Consider the following 16,300-nt stretch of genomic DNA (forward strand, 5'->3'; position numbering starts at 1 on the left):
TACCCATAAATAGTCTTATGATAGGTAGAAGAACATATATCATAACACCTTATTATTTTGATATATCGATGATAAAATACAAACTATCTAGGTTTGTAATTAAGCTGAGCATAATACCGCTATTTGTCCTGAATTTTCTAGTGATACCTTTGAGCTATTACTAATATAGCACAATCAGAGAATATTTCTAACCTGCAAAAGATGAGAAGAAATTGTCTATGAAATATTAGAGCATAACCTACAATAATAAAATATAATAATAAATAATATAGTATGATTCCATCAAATATCTAAATGAAAATGCACCTAAGACGTTTATTATCACTAAATAAGTCATTAATCGATAGAAGATATTTTCATAGGACTTCAAATTTGTGTGAAAGAAAACCAGAAAATCCCATTTGGAGAACATTGCGAATATTAGGTGAAGATTTACAATTCAAACGACGAGCACCTAAAACACCAGAGGAACATGTGAAACTATTGAATAGACAGTTTCCTAGACATGCTGATGTCGTAATTATAGGAGGAGGCGCTATTGGTAGTTCTATCGCTTATTGGTTGAAATATAAAACAAACTATGATGGAATACATGTAGTGGTGTTAGATAAAGATACAACGGTAATTAAAAATTACATTAAAATTTGGTAAATACATTTATATTTTTTAGTTTAAAAAATGCTCGACAGCAATATCTATGGGTGCATTAACACAACAGTATTCTTTGCCAGAAAATATTCAACTAGCTACATATGGGGCCGAATTTTTGAGGAACAGTAAAAGGACATTTGGTGATGAAATTAATATAAATTTTGACCCTGCAGGTTATTTGTTGTTAGCTAGTGAAGATGGTGCTTCACAATTAGAAGATAATATTAAATTACAAAATGAATATGGAACAATAAATATTTTGCTCAGTCCTCAACAAATTAAAAAAAGGTTAATAATTTAAAAAATAAAAGCCTGTAATTGATAAGAGTAAGTATTTTTTGTTTTTTTTTTCTTAGATTTCCTTATTTAGATGTGACAGATGTTGCTATTGGAAGTTTGGGTTTAGAACGAGAGGGATGGTTCAATGCTTGGGATATGTTAACACTTATAAGAAGTAATGCTATTAAATTAGGAGCTCAATATATCAACGCCGAAGCTATAGACTTTTTGTTTGAAGAAAAAAAAGACATTATGGTAGAAGGTGTAGAAGGATATTATCAAGGTACAAATCAAATTGTGGTAAGTTAATTTTACAACTCATTTTCATTTAATGGAATTACAGCTTTTCATTAGAATGTATGAATACATTACGCAAAGTAAACACTAGGGCTAAATTATAGACTACACTACAATATATAATAAGCTACATTAAATAACTCTTTCATGAAGCTTATCTTTTGCAAAATATAATTGAAATGTTGAAAATTGAAATTATCACTAATCTATAAATAATTTTAAAATAAATATTCATTTTAAGGTGAAACTTCCGAATGAAGAAGATTATAGAACAATAGAATTTGCTTATTGTATTATAGCTGCTGGCCACGAATCAACTGAGGTATCAAAATTAGCAGGGATAGGAATTAAACCAGGGATGTTATCAATTCCATTGCCAATAGAAAAGAGGTAAATTTCAGTATAATAACCACAATTATAAAATTAAAATAAAAGTATTAATAATAATATATTAAATTAATTAATACTAGCTAAACTATCAACTTAAATCAACAGGCAGAGGTATGTTTATTCTTTTGACTGTAAAGAACACGTACCAAGTATTAACACCCCCATGATAGAAGATTATTCTGGAATATACTTCAGAAGGGAAGGTCTAGCTGGCACATTTCTTGTAGGTGCTTCACCTCATCCTGATTTTACACCTCCCAGTGATAGTGAAGAAGACAAAAGTAAATTTTTTAATGAGATGGTATTACCTTGTTTATCAAGAAGAGTTCCAGCATTTAAAGATGTTCAGGTAATTATAATTTCATAATTAGCCCTACTTTTGGTAGGTGGCTTAGGTAATATCAATTGGAACAAAATATACTATATATTTCAGGATTAAAAACAGGACTATAATTTTCTGGATATTAATGATTGTTTTTTACACAACTATACATTTAGGTAATGATCAAAATATTCAATGTTTTCATTTAATAATGGAAGATATTATCAATTAAATTATAGTTATCAACTACTATTATACATTTACATTTTAAAATCTGGAGGTATTCGAGGATCAAAATAGTTTGTAGCTAATGTGGTGGAAAATATATATAGGAAGTTCTGATAAGCACTTAATGATACTAACCAGACACACAGCAGTTGAAATGTTAGCTTCTTCCAAATCAATTCTTTGAGCACCAAGATAAAATATATCATGATCACAATAAGAGAATTTTCGTCTCAAAATGTGAAAATTTTATTAAACAATCGTCTCAAACCCCATGAATCCCATCTTGACCATGCATTTGAATGGAATGCTGCGATATATCCTTTACCAATTTAGCTCTTATTTCACTCCCAAAGGATTATTTCCTAGATAGTGTAGTAACACTGTCTTCAGTGAATATGAATACTGGAAATGGTAAAATAGTTTCCCTACCTTGGTTTATATTGAATTTTCAACTAAATAAATATAGATATTACCATTTTCATATGAAAATAAATTTTAGGTAACAGGGTCTTGGAGTGGACCCTATGATTACAACGTTTTTGACGGAAATGGCATAGTAGGACCTCATCCTTATTATATCAATATGTATTTAGCTACAGGATTTAGTAACCAAGGTAGAAAACTTTTTTTTACGTTACATGGGATGTGTTTTTGATAATTTATAAATTCAAATTTTATTTAACTATACAAAAAAAATTTTGTTTTTTTTACAGGTATCCAACAAGCCCCTGGTGTTGGACGAGCTGTGGCAGAAATGATAGTCGATGGAGGCTTTAAAACAATCGATCTTACTAGATTAGGGTTCGATAGATTAATAGTGGATAAACCAATGTATCAATTGCGAATTGCTTAGCGTTATTAATATTAGTTTGTTACTGTAAATATTATTTAAGCAAAGAACAATTTTTTATAAACTAAATAAGGTAATATAACTTATTACTTGAAAGTGCAATGCCCTTATATAGCTTATAATAACGTTATTTTTGTTATATTTATTAATTCTCTCTTTTGATTCATCACAACTCAGTTCTTCATAGGATTTCCTTAAGAGCATTTCAATTATGTCTAAGTGATATGAAGACAAAGTTTTGAACAGCAGAAACTTTCCCATTTGTTCACACAATTTTAAAATGTTCTCAAATGATCTCTTATCCTCTATTACAAAAATTCTTTTTTCCACATAATTTCAATCAATATTTTAATTGATAATATAAAGTGTTCTTGAATTGCTGGAGCTATATTCTTAATTTTTTTCCTAAATTCAAATTGAGTCTCCTCTTTTCTCAAAATCTCTGAAGTCCCTACAAGAATCGGTTCTAGGCTATCCATTCTGTAAGTCAGAGGTAAACCATCATAAGTAAATTTTTTCCACATTAGACATTTTCACTTTAAGTGCCTCATTTTTGATTGATTTCCATCTAGAAAAATTATCCTACATGCAAAATAAGATGGTAGGTGAAATATTGCCATATATTATATTATCAAAAATTAGTCACTTTTGGTAAAAATCTCAGAAGTAAAAAAATGCACTCATGATGGTTTACATCTGACCCACAGCATTAGTCCAAAAAATCCAGTACAAGTATCAAAACAATAGGAGTTACATGTTGAATACTTATGAATTCATAGCTATAAGGATATGACCGATAACAAAATCCTGGGCCTACGGAGGTGAGTCCATAATTTTTTATTTGATAGGGCATCATACAATCTAACTAGGTATTGATACATGAATTGAACAAGCTATTTCATATGAGAAAGGATTTTTCTGAGCCTTTTAATTTTTTTACTCTCTCCTCAAAAATCGCTCTAGGGCATACCAAAATCATTCATTTAAAGTCTCCATTCAACTCCGGGGCTGAATAATTAAACAAAAACCCCAACCAAATTTATAAAAATTCAACCAATTAATTTTTTATCACCAAATTATCAATTGTATAAGATTCTTTTTTTTACATAAAGAGGAAGCACAAGAGGTTAAACCCTATTACATTCAAGTAGTTCGAGTAGTGCCTACCGGAGGTGTCTGTGGTTGTAGTGTTCGCATGTGCCTGATTGAAGTTTAGGGCGGCTGCAGGTGAACTCCTCTAGGTAAGATTATGAACAGCTTGGAAGTGGTAGTATCGGTAAAACAGAGTCAGGTCGGCGACATTTCTTCCATATTCTAAACTGTCAAGTTTCTTGTTAACTCTGTATCGCCTATAAGTCGAATTTCTCTATTGTATTGAGTCAATCATCCTCAGGGTATTCTTGGGAGCCAAGCACAAAATGTACGAGCAATACTTCAATGATGGACGAATCTGGGCCATAGCTTTTTGGTCTTAAAGAGAGCTACACGTTTTTGTGAAGCTGCCTTTGCTAATATGACGATGTGACTATGTTAGGACATATTGCTTCCAACCTCAAGGCCCTATAAGCGAATTTGCACTGATGGTAATATTTTATATACAGATAGGACCAAATCCTGAGCTGTATGCTGTATGTACAGAGAAAGAAAGTAGATGACAAGATGCATCCCTGGAAACACCAGCGTTAATCCCAAATATTTTTAAGGTGTGTCCATCGATAGCGAGTGATAGGTGAGGACGAAAAACTGTATGATCTTTATTTATATAGGTTGGCAATCCAAACCCTGTCAAAAGCCTTCAATATGTCCAATGCGATTGCTCGGGATTCCTCATATTTCTCTATAGCTTTAGACCATACGTTGGTGACATAAGTCAGGAGATTCCCGGTTGATTTGTTTTTGAAAGTCGTATTGATGGTCGTTGATGATGTTAGTAGACTCAAGTTTTGCCGGTTAACGCAATCGAACGGTAGTTGTTGGGAACCTTCTTTTTTCCATTTTTGGTACGAGTTGAACAGGAATAAGTTTCCAATCTGCAGGGATGAGACTTTTTTAAATGATAGAAAAAAAGAGTTTGCATATATTAATAATTTCTTGATGCTTCTAATGCCTTTTTATTAAACATTCAAAACAAAGGTCCAAAGTTTCTAATAGTTATCTATTTTAATACGTTTGGTAATCATTTTATCCAGCCATTGCGTCCACAGTCTTAAAAATAAAATAATTTATTGCCCTCATCTGCCTTATACTTACTAAAAATAGAACATATAAGTTTTAGTGGATCCAAATCAGTGTAAAAATGATCCAGATCCTGCAACATGGTATAGGAAAAGATGATTAAATTCACAAAAAATTTTAAAAAAATGAAACTTATTTAAAAAGTGCTTTTTTATCATCAGAAAAAACTTTTTTTTTCCAAAACCATTGGGATTATTTGATTTCATGTTGAATCCTACAAGTATTTACCTTTGTTTATGAAAGGTAGGAAATGAGTCTACGTGTACTAAAAAAACATTTATTATTTAAAAGTTTTTTCAGTTAATAACAAATGAAGATTTACTTCTCAAATAATTGAATGCTTCATAGCATCTCCTGCATAATTCATCATCATGGTCAGCATTGACTTTTCTACATCTTGGACAAACGTGTTTTTTACTTTGCGTTATGTTGATTCGATAACTTTTACTTATATCACCTTGTGTAACAATCACATTGGATACTTGCAAAATATCAATAAGTTGCTTTTCTAATTCTTTTAAATTGCTTATTGGTTTTATATCATAAAAACACACATCTTTAGCAAACATAATCTCGACAACTTTATCAGTAGTATTTGCCCCAATCTCCTTATTAATATCACGTTTGCATAACAAAATTATATCAAATAACTTTTCAATTTTCGAATCTTTCCATTCCTCAGTAGGCTTCGAATGCTCGCTTGTAAAATATGAGGTGTTCTGTTTTTGAAGAAAATATAAATATAATTCCTCGACTAAATGTGGTAATATAGGGGCTACAGATTGAGTTACAATTTCAAGTATTTGGTACAGTGTAAACTGAGCAGATCTTCTCTCTGTACTGTCAACGATATTACAATAAAGACGATCTTTTATACTATTAAAGTACAAAGCAGATACAGAATTTGTGAGAAAGTTTATAACTGCATTAGATAATTTGTGGTACTGGAAGTTCTCCATGAATTCTAAAGCTTTATTGTGGTAGTTATACAACAAGTGCAACATATATCTATCAATAAACAATAGTTTGAACTTTTCAATGTTTTCATTTTCGTAATCACTTAAAGCTCCTATAGCAAATCGAAGTACGCTTCTAATCTTTTGTACTTCCTCGGCACTAGAATCCAAAGTGTTTGTATTAACACTTGCTAATGCATGTTGATTTGCATGACAAGTAACCCACCATCTCAGCACATCAACCCCATAAGTAGTTTTATCATTTTTACCAGTGGTAATTTCTAAAGGGTCAACGACGTTTCCTAGAGATTTTGACATTTTAATTCCATTTTGGTCAACTGCGAAACCGTGAACGTATATTGATTTATAAGGTGCTTTATCCCTAAGTGCTACAGATGTAAGAAGGGAGGATTGAAACCAACCTGTAAATTGGTCTACACCTTCTAAATACATATCTGCTACTTTTGCACCATCTAATACTTTACTCCAAGATAAACCACTATCCAACCAAATATCCATTATATCTTCACATTTGACAATGATGTCATTAGATTGATACATATTTTCTGTTAAAAGTTCTTCTGTATTCATCTTCCACCAAAAATCAGTTCCCACTTCATCTACAAGCCTACAATAATGACTGATACTATCTTCATTAATTATTACATCAGACAATGTTTTATTGTATAGAATGGGTATAGGAACTCCCCACTTTCTTTGCCTGGATATACACCAATACGGTCTCTTTTGGATTTGTTTAATCAAATTATTTTTGTATATTTCACTTCTATCTGCTGGAAAAATTTTCACATCTTCTAACAGTTCCACAGCTCTATTTTTGATTGATTCTGTATTAATGAACCACTGTTTACTAGCCTTAATAATAACAGGTTTATTAGTTCGCCAATCATATGGATAAGAATGTGTAATAATTTCTTTGTGCAATAAGTTATCTTGTACTAGCTCCAATACTGCATCATTTCCTTCGGTTAATGAATATTTGCCTTTTAATGAAGGTCCAGCTTCTGTTACATAACACCCTGTATCATCTATTAGATCTACTATACTCACATTATTTTCACGGCAAACTAAAAAATCGTCTGGTCCGTGTGCTCCAGCTAAATGTACCAAGCCTGTACCTTTGGTATTACTTACGTGGGATGCAGAAACGAAGTTATGCATTTTATCTTGATATAAAGGATGTTGATAAACGATTCCTTCTAGGTCACTACCTGGAATAACCTCTACAACTTCTAAAGTAGTATTCAACACCTTTGCAATGTCATCGACTAAATCTGTTGAAATTATGAACAAGTCATCTTGGAAATTAGATGATTTCACTATGGAATATGACAAAACCTTATTATAACAGATACCTTGATTGGAAGGTAGAGTCCAAGGAGTGGTTGTCCAAATAATTGCATAAAGATTTTTAGTTGCACAAATCTCTAATTTGGGTTTATCAATAATTTTCACCTTGACATATGCACTAGTACTTTCATGTTTCTCATTATATTCCAATTCTGCCTCTGCTAATGCTGTCATCGATGAAGGAGACCAAAATACCGGCTTAACATCTCTGTAAATATATTTTTTTTCATATAATTTAAAAAATTGTCTAAATTGTAATTTCATATAGTCAGCTGAATAAGTGGTGTATGCATTCTTCCAATCACCCAAAACACCCCATGACTTGAACATTCTTTTTTGAGTTTCAATAGCTTCTTTTGCGAAATTTCTTGCTTTGTTGCGAATTTCAATAGGATCCTCTTCTTTAACACCAGTTAAAGCTTTTAATTCGATAGGGAGTCCATGACAATCCCACCCTGGTATATAATGGACTTTATTGCCACTTAAAATCTTGCTACGTAAAATTGTGTCTTTCAAAATTTTATTTATAGCGTGTCCCATATGTGAATTTCCATTAGCATAAGGTGGTCCATCATGTAAAATAAATTCTGGTTCTGACAAATGTGCTCTTTGCCAATCATAAAGCTTTTCGAATCCGGCTGAATTATACACAGATTCATCTCTTTCTACGATTTTACTGTTATTTAACTTCAAAGGAAACTGGGTTTTTGGTAATAAAATCGTTCTACTATATTTTTTTGAAGATTGTGATTTGGCACAGAAAGAAGCTTTGTTGATATAATTTATTCCTCTTATATTATTCTTGAATAACATTTTATGTGAAATTTGATAATTTTGCTTCAGTTTGACAATTTTGGGTCTTTGACAATATGACAATACTTTTTATTATATTTTAAAATTAAAATTTTTCGTCATTTTAAGAGGTTATGTTTAGTGTTATTATGAAACATAGATAAAATTATTATTCTTAGAATTCTTCTTTCTACGGAGATCCCGATGTTTCAGCATATGACTTTCCATGTACAACAGCTTGCACTCTGCCATGAACTCTTCCGTAAAAAATTCTTTCTAGAAGAGTCCTTGATACTCAGTTCTATTGATCATAAGTTTTAGTGAAAACTTTAGTCCGAATATTTTTAACGATCCATTGTACGGTACTCTGTTCCTATTGGTCAGAAATTTTAATGAGAATTCTCATCAGAGTATTTTAACCATCCAATCGACGTCGAATGACTTGAATTCTGCTTCAATTTTTCAATAGAATTAGTATTAAAGATAGATCCGATAGTAATTCTAGACAGCTGGATATATATAATTTCTATATTGAAAAGTTGTACTAATTTTAGAAAGAAACAGCCTCTGGTCTAAGGTGGAGATAAATATAACAGAGGAAGGAGTACCATACAAGAAATTTGGAGGAACGATTGACAGAGATAGCTCTACCGTAACTTTCTTCGTATCTCATTCTAATATTGCAACATCAAACGAGCAGTCTACAATTAATATGTCTATGGATTTACCACTTTCTATCTCTCTCTAATCGAAATTATAATCAAAACTTGTTATTCACCTCCTTTGCCGTTTCGACCATTCGAAACTCTGACGTAATTATGTTTCAATCAGAATAGTGTAGAGAGGGATAGAGAGTGAACAATTGGACAAGTTCCAATACTTCGCTCTATCTTTAATATAAACTCTATGACTTCCAATATCGGACAGTTTTTAACTTTTCATAAATCTTTGATATTTTTGTTTTGTTTGGTTATTTTGAGTTGAAATTGAGAATATACAGAAACAATGTTCAGTGTTTCTAATGCAATTCAAGGCTTAGAATCGTGCTGACACATTCCACAAAGGCTCCAAGCTCCGAGCATTACACATGCGCACTACTAAACACACTGTTTACATTACCATTACACTAACACTCACAATTACACTGTCTGACACGTGTTTCGATAACCAAGTTATCGTCGTCAGAGACTGAAGGAACGCGTGACATAGAGTGTAATTGTGTGTGTTGGTATAGTGGTAGTATAAACAGTGTGTTCAGTATTAATATCACCAACGGTACTAAAAATTCCAGTTTACATACGCACTAGGTCGAATTGTCATAATACGTATTTTGATTGTCGAACGGTCAAATAGTATATTACAGTTCAGGTGACAAGCAGACAGTTTGAGATTTCTACTTGAATTACTCGCCATGATGCCCTAGACGTAGCGGAGCTCTCAAACTTCTGCCCGTGTGGTGTATAGTCGGTCAAAAGGAAGTACCTGTCTTTTGCACCTATTTCGAGGTAGAAAATTGAAGATCAGTAGTCCTGGTTTCTGACTCGAAATAGGTATAAAAGATGCGTACTTTCGACTGAGGTATAAAGAAAAGAGTAATTCAGACGTTATGAACACTTAGTGGAACGCACCCAAAGTGGATATTTTGTTTCATAGATAAATGATATATGTGATTGATAATTGTTTTCACAATTTTTCAACTGATTCGGAATCGGCGATTCTATGGATAGTTTTGAAAAAGTCAGATATTTAAATTAACCAATTTTAATACAGGTTAGGACAAGAAACAATAATGTATAAACGTATCTTTGACAAATACATTGCTCTTTTTTTCTGGAGATCTAAAAATGGAGAACAATACAATTCCTGAAGACTCTAATAGTAAATATAGTAATTTTTCTAAAATCATTAATTAAATTAAATATTTTCAGACTGGCTGATCATTAAAAATGAACAAGGATTTGTTAAAACAGCTACTTGTGAAGAAAATGAAACTCAAGTATACGATAAAACAAGAGGTACATTATTACGGCATTTGATATAATTTTCATTTAAAAATTAAATTTATTTTAGATTGGGTAGTTACTGAATGTGATTCAAATAGACAGAAGTTTAATGAAAATATAATGGTCTCAAAAAATATAGCGAAATTCTTTATCAGAGATTTTTTGGATGCTAAAGAAGTAAATGGTTGCTTTATTCATAAAAATATTGAATTTACGTCTGTGTACATTTGTGGCCAAGTGGTTGATAAATATGCAAGTTCGGAGTATTACTTCATAGATGGTAAGATATTTGTAGGGTTCTGGATAAAAGTGAACCAAGTGCATTCTAAGGAGTAACATAGACATTTACATAGTTTTTTTTGAACAAATTTCATGTTATAACCCCAAAAAATCCAAAATAGTGTACTTGGTTCAAATGTTTTCTAAAGAATTTTAGAAAGTAATGAACCAACTAAACTGTTGTTTGTACTCTTTATTTTCACATCTGCATGGAGATCAAATTAAACATATTTAAAAAAAATAGTATTTCTTAGTCGAGAGGAAGAGTTAATTGACATAAAAAACTCTTTCCCTTTTTCCTGGGTTTGACAATTTGTCTGATTCCCTGGAAGGTTTCTAAAGTATTTATGATAAATAGGGGGTGGGCTCAATTGCACTTCCACAGAGGTTTACCTAGTCTACATTTTTTGCTGGTCTCTTTCAATATATTCAAGGCATGAAACCCCGAAGATTCATTTATTTTTATTTGGGTCCTGCTTTTTCAAACCTCAACCACCATATCTTAAGCCAATTGATTTTCTGACCTCAATGTCCTTTATCCTGTTTGTGATTGCATCTTTGAGGGGTTTTGTGTTCAAAAACTCCCCTCTTATTTATAACTCCAAACTGAGTCTTATTCACTTCACTGCAGTTTTAATGATATACCAATCACTATGTACAATCATAAATTTCATATCAGTTGTTTCTACATCCAATAAGGGGCTTGAAGAAGTTTCAGCAGAGTGTAGCTAGTTTTTACATTCCTGTTGTGCAGGTGCATAAATCAAAAGACACAACAACAGTAAAGCATGAAACTAGATCTTCCGCCACTAGTCTCAGACGTACATATAGGCAGTACTGTTATTAAAATGAATACCAAAGTTATAGACGTAAAGATTTCTCTTATAGTAGACTATTGAAGTTGTGAGTTTAAGGAAATGCAATGCTTTTTTAAGATTGTGAGCCTTTTACATCAAATTCAGTTTATCTTAAATACAATTCTTTTTCTGCTTTTGAGTCGGCTGTCTTTTTGTCATCAGTTTTAGCACTGATTTTTTTGAAATAACAGTTGCTGCAACAATCACTTGGACTTGTTTTATTAGTATTCTGAAAAAAAAAATCTATCACTAAGCAACAGAACTTGTTGCTGTCTAGCGGATATCAAAAGAACTAGGACTTGATTCACTATTGCATAGTTAGTGCTCTATTTGTATTGTGAGCCCTTCATTTATTAGTATTATATTTTCTTCATTTGATTCTTAAACAACTGTTGTTATTCTAGTAAATCGATCAGTTTATAGAAGAGTTTTTATTGGGGTAGAACAGACTTGAATAACAAATATGGCAGACAAAAACGACTTGTCGAGAGGTCTACAGAACCATAAAATCACTGTACTTGGTTGATAGTTTATGGGTCTGTTCACAAATTAAGAATTGCCAGTATTAATACATCTCAATTCTTGTTCCATGAAAATTATTAAAAAGTAATACCTTAATGAGAGCTTACAATTCATTTAACTTATTAATTTCACAAACAGAAGTAACAAAATATAAACTATGTTTATCCAACACAAATGTTTAGCTTATCACAAAAATATCTCTTGTTTGATGGTGCTAATGGCGTAAAAATATCAGTGATTGGCTCTGTTGTGGACAAATAATTCAACTGTATATATTGTTATTAACAAATTCCCCGATAAAATGATGCTTAACATTTAAATGCTTATTTAGGAAAAGTATTTTTGTTTGATATTTCAGAAAATAACTTCAATGAAGAGAACTGCATTGTACTCTACTTCAGCACTACTGAGAGAAACTGTTGCTTGTTTCTTCCTGTTTCAAAAGGCAAAATTATTAAAAATTTTGATACCATAACCAGAAATGCTTTTTCTGTCTTTTATATGGTTGGCGTAATCATAATCTATATAAGTATTAATAATATGCCAAGTCTGAGATTTTTCATATTTCAAATCAAAATTCTGTTGATTTTAAGAATCTCAATACATTTTTAAGTATGACCAAGGCTTATTTGTATAACGATTTTGAAATTTACTGAAATAATAAATTGGATAGCTCTGATCTGGTCCGGTTCCTAACATAACATAAATTAGAAATGCTACCAACTGTCTATAGGGTAAGTTTATAAATGTAGGTTCTGATCCACTAGCTTTTGAATTTAACTTTGGTTGTAATGGCACTTTGTTATACTTCTGTTGTTTCTACATAACTTTGCTTAATTTTCTTTTTGTCATTTTTATAACTAAGTTGAAATTTCTGGAACCGTTGGCGATATTCATATATACAGTGTATTCAGTGTGATTTTTATAATTTAAACATCTCTACCCCTTCTAATTGTGAACTATCATTATTTCTTGTCAGACTACTAGTATTTTGGCTTAAGTTATGTAGCTGTTTGTATTTCATTGATTTTTTTGTTAGTATTTACTATTGTTTTTCGTTAAATTCTTACATTTATGTTGTTATGTTAAGGTGCAGTTTTTTTCTTAAGGTAGGTCTATCTTTTTACCTATTTCCTGATTTACAAGGAGAAGTAAACATAAATAAGGCTTTGGACACAAATCATATGGCGCCTAAGGTTGCCAGCAGACATCTGTAGAAAATAAATTGTATGAATTTCCCTGTCTATAAGTTCTGTTTCTTTTGATTGTTTTCTTCTATATTCCTTCACAATAATCATCTTAAACCCCCTTTTAACTCCATGCTTTAAATTTTAATACAATTTTAATAATGATTTTTTCTATTATAGTGGATGATGGTACAAGTTCAATTAAATGTTTAATATCAATGAGTAATTTAGCTTACATGAAGCAATCAAATAAAGGTTTAGAAACATGTAGAAGCTGGATGGAAGAAAATAAACACACTGAAACTTGTTTACTAAAGGCAGCTAGAGTTTTAATGTCTTCTTTTGATTATATGCAGAGATCTATACCAGATTTCCATGAATTACAACTAGGAGATACTGTGAGTAATATATTTGTATACAATTGTAACAAATTTAGATATTTAATAAAAAAATTGAAACAACATCCTATTAAATAAGAAATGAATGTTTCTATCATTGTTATCAAATACTTAGGTTATACTGTATATTTTTATAAAACAATTCTTAACATGTTTAAATTATAAATTTTTTATTAAAAAATGTAATAATTTTCACGTTTATTCAACAAATGACATGAAATAAAATCAAAATTAGCTACATTATCCTCATTTATAAGCAAACAAAAATAGTGTTATCCAGTAAAAAAACACTGTATAGAATTATTTGCAATTCTACTAATAGAGGATGTGATGTAGCTCTAGAAATATGGAGTCATTGTTACCACAATGTCTGGTAGTACTCCTTTGCCATATTACCAAATAGGTGCAAAGGGAGGTGAAGATCAATATAATGGTCAGCGCAGACATGTTTTCATAACTTATTTATTACTTTTTTATATCATGAACATGAAATTATCATATTTTAGTTTTGCATACAGTGTATTGCAGTGACTTCAGCTAATTTTGCAATATCATTTTGTTTTTATTGTGTTGATTCTTCTCAATAAACTTTTTGAATGGAGAAATGATAAATCATTAAAAGGAAACACCACAAACTCTAGTTTTAAAATTATGAAATATTCTTTTCAATGGAAGGGGACAAAGTAGAGAAATGTGACTTATTTTGCAATTTTTTATAATTATATGCGTAAATACTATTTGCATAATGAAGAGAATATTTATATATTTATTATAAATAATTTCCAAGGTCTATTTATTTTAATACTAAAAGTAGTTCATTTGTACCATTTAAGAACTAATAATAAATGTAAAAAATTATCTTATAGACCCGATGTGCCCAACTTGACGTTACCAAAGTCCGATGTCCTTTGAGAAGCCGATCAGGCGTTTTAGCTTGAACCCTTTGTCGTTGGGCAGGTTGTGGGGTTTGCCCAGGTGTTTAAACCGCGTCCGTGTGAGTGCAGGGCACTCACAGATAACGTGGTCTGCAGTTTCGTCCTCTTCCATGCACCAGCGACATTCTGGATCATCCGTAATGCCCATGGTGTGAAGATGACGTCTTAGATAGCAGTGTCCGGTTAGAAGTCCGGTCACTAGTTTGATTTCGCGAGTGAGTTCGCCGATCCCAGTCTGGCGAGTGAGCATCCATGACGGGTGTTTCCGGCTCCTCTTCTTTGGCGGAGGTTACTTGGCTGACAGCCTCCCATGGTGGACTGGTTTCTCCGGGGTCCTTGTTAGGGACTGCCTTGGAATTGCCATCCTCTTTCCTTCCAGCTTTGGAGATGGACGCCTTGGTTATGCTATAATATAGCACTAATCTGAGGCTTTTGGCCTCTTCTTTGCGCTCCCATAAACTGTCATATAGGCTTCCGTACCCATCATATTCTCAGATCTGGCCATTAGTGACTACTCACTGTAGCTGGGAAAATGCTTCAATTAATTAAATATCCATCAAATGCGGTAACAGACGAAACCAAATCCTAATTTGAACTAGTGTTTGTTTCACTTTTTCGTATAAAAAAATATTGATTAGTTAGTAATCATGTTCATATGGAATATTGAATTTAAATTATTTCAGGTTCAAATAATTGGTACATTAAGGGAATATACACATGGTAGAAATGTATTTATTAAAAGAATCAACAGAGAGTTATACAATCCTCTTATTTTTATGTCACATTTAGAAGAAATGATTTATTTATATCGTGAAGTGTACAGTCAAGAATAATTCAGTGAAATATCATATTAATTTTCATAATTTTATTGATTATGTTTTTTATTCTTACAATCACACCATCTGATTGGGCGTTTTGTGTTATCTTCCTTAGATATTAAAGGTAAACTTTTAAATTTTTTTATTTTTAGCTCTAGATTGAAGTTTTAATTGATAATTATTAAATTTGTGAATTAATGACTAATAAAAGACTATTATCAAATATCGATAGCTACGTTGCAAAATCCTGTAAGTGCAAAAACTAAAAATGTGCTGCATATGTTTTATTTTATAAAATTCACATTTTATGTTTTATTTTTATTGCAAGCTTAAGACAAAGATGAAATGTTTTAAGTAAAATTTTTGGTTTTTACTTTTGTGAAATAAGATTTAAACTCAATTTCATAACTTATAGGTATTTACCTATAACTTACTTGGTTCTTACAGACTTTTGCCCTCATAGGAAAATGGGGAGTAGTTATGTAAAACAATCGAATTCATTGCAGGCTGTTGCTCCATGATTTTGAGATCTCTAACTTACAGGTTATTACAAAAGGTGATAGACAAAACATAGAACCTCAAAGGTTTCATTTGGTGATGTCAGAATGTGCAACGAGCCAACATTGACTAGTAAAGCGCAAAAACATATTTTCGAATAAGATTGTACTTACAGGCTTTTGTAATGTGGCTGTCGATATGTTCCAGTAAACTAACGTGCTGGAATACTGTGAATTTTGTGATAACCACTGTCCGTTATATAGAAAAACAAAAAAATAAATATATCCCCATCAGATCTCTCTTTTCGTTTTATTCTGGCCAATGGTCGTATGTTTTTCCTCTGTTCCATCCAGGACAGCAGACACAACTTCCAAAACCCCAGACCTGTAGAGGAGCAACTCCTATATCATGGCTAACTCCAACAAACATTTC

At 31.6% G+C, this 16,300-nt stretch overlaps 3 protein-coding genes across 3 annotated transcripts; 2 read left to right on the forward strand and 1 right to left on the reverse strand.

The window, feature by feature from the left end:
* The first annotated feature begins 85 nt into the window (after positions 1-85).
* Positions 86-3,113, forward strand: LOC130444598 (FAD-dependent oxidoreductase domain-containing protein 1). The gene is made up of 7 exons (XM_056779828.1): positions 86-621; positions 671-939; positions 1,008-1,230; positions 1,469-1,617; positions 1,723-1,966; positions 2,667-2,781; positions 2,881-3,113. Exons 1-7 carry the CDS (start codon positions 295-297, stop codon positions 3,018-3,020), a joined length of 1,467 nt encoding a protein of 488 aa, XP_056635806.1. The 5' UTR covers positions 86-294; the 3' UTR covers positions 3,021-3,113.
* Positions 3,114-5,509: 2,396 nt separating this feature from the next.
* Positions 5,510-8,538, reverse strand: LOC130444599 (isoleucine--tRNA ligase, mitochondrial). Its single transcript, XM_056779829.1, has one exon. The coding sequence runs from the start codon at positions 8,390-8,392 to the stop codon at positions 5,549-5,551; it is 2,844 nt and encodes a 947-aa protein (XP_056635807.1). The 5' UTR covers positions 8,393-8,538; the 3' UTR covers positions 5,510-5,548.
* Positions 8,539-10,103: 1,565 nt separating this feature from the next.
* LOC130444600 (CST complex subunit STN1-like) lies at positions 10,104-16,161 on the forward strand. Its single transcript, XM_056779830.1, has 5 exons — positions 10,104-10,249; positions 10,300-10,386; positions 10,442-10,654; positions 13,400-13,617; positions 15,236-16,161. Exons 1-5 carry the CDS (start codon positions 10,216-10,218, stop codon positions 15,383-15,385), a joined length of 702 nt encoding a protein of 233 aa, XP_056635808.1. The 5' UTR covers positions 10,104-10,215; the 3' UTR covers positions 15,386-16,161.
* The last annotated feature ends 139 nt before the right edge of the window (positions 16,162-16,300 follow it).

The sequence above is a fragment of the Diorhabda sublineata genome, chromosome 5, assembly GCF_026230105.1.
Source record: "Diorhabda sublineata isolate icDioSubl1.1 chromosome 5, icDioSubl1.1, whole genome shotgun sequence".
NCBI lineage: Eukaryota > Metazoa > Arthropoda > Insecta > Coleoptera > Chrysomelidae > Diorhabda > Diorhabda sublineata.

Bases quoted from the DNA above. Each gene is read 5' to 3' on its own strand.
- LOC130444598 (XM_056779828.1), top strand. From the start codon at position 295: ATGAAAATGCACCTAAGACGTTTATTATCACTAAATAAGTCATTAATC. The intron at 940-1,007 runs GTTAATAATTTA...TTTTTTTCTTAG, and splicing joins CCTCAACAAATTAAAAAAAG to ATTTCCTTATTTAGATGTGA. The intron at 1,231-1,468 runs GTAAGTTAATTT...ATTCATTTTAAG, and splicing joins AAGGTACAAATCAAATTGTG to GTGAAACTTCCGAATGAAGA.
- LOC130444599 (XM_056779829.1), bottom strand. From the start codon at position 8,392: ATGTTATTCAAGAATAATATAAGAGGAATAAATTATATCAACAAAGCT.
- LOC130444600 (XM_056779830.1), top strand. From the start codon at position 10,216: ATGGAGAACAATACAATTCCTGAAGACTCTAATA. The intron at 10,387-10,441 runs GTACATTATTAC...AATTTATTTTAG, and splicing joins AGTATACGATAAAACAAGAG to ATTGGGTAGTTACTGAATGT. The intron at 10,655-13,399 runs GTAAGATATTTG...TTTCTATTATAG, and splicing joins GGAGTATTACTTCATAGATG to TGGATGATGGTACAAGTTCA.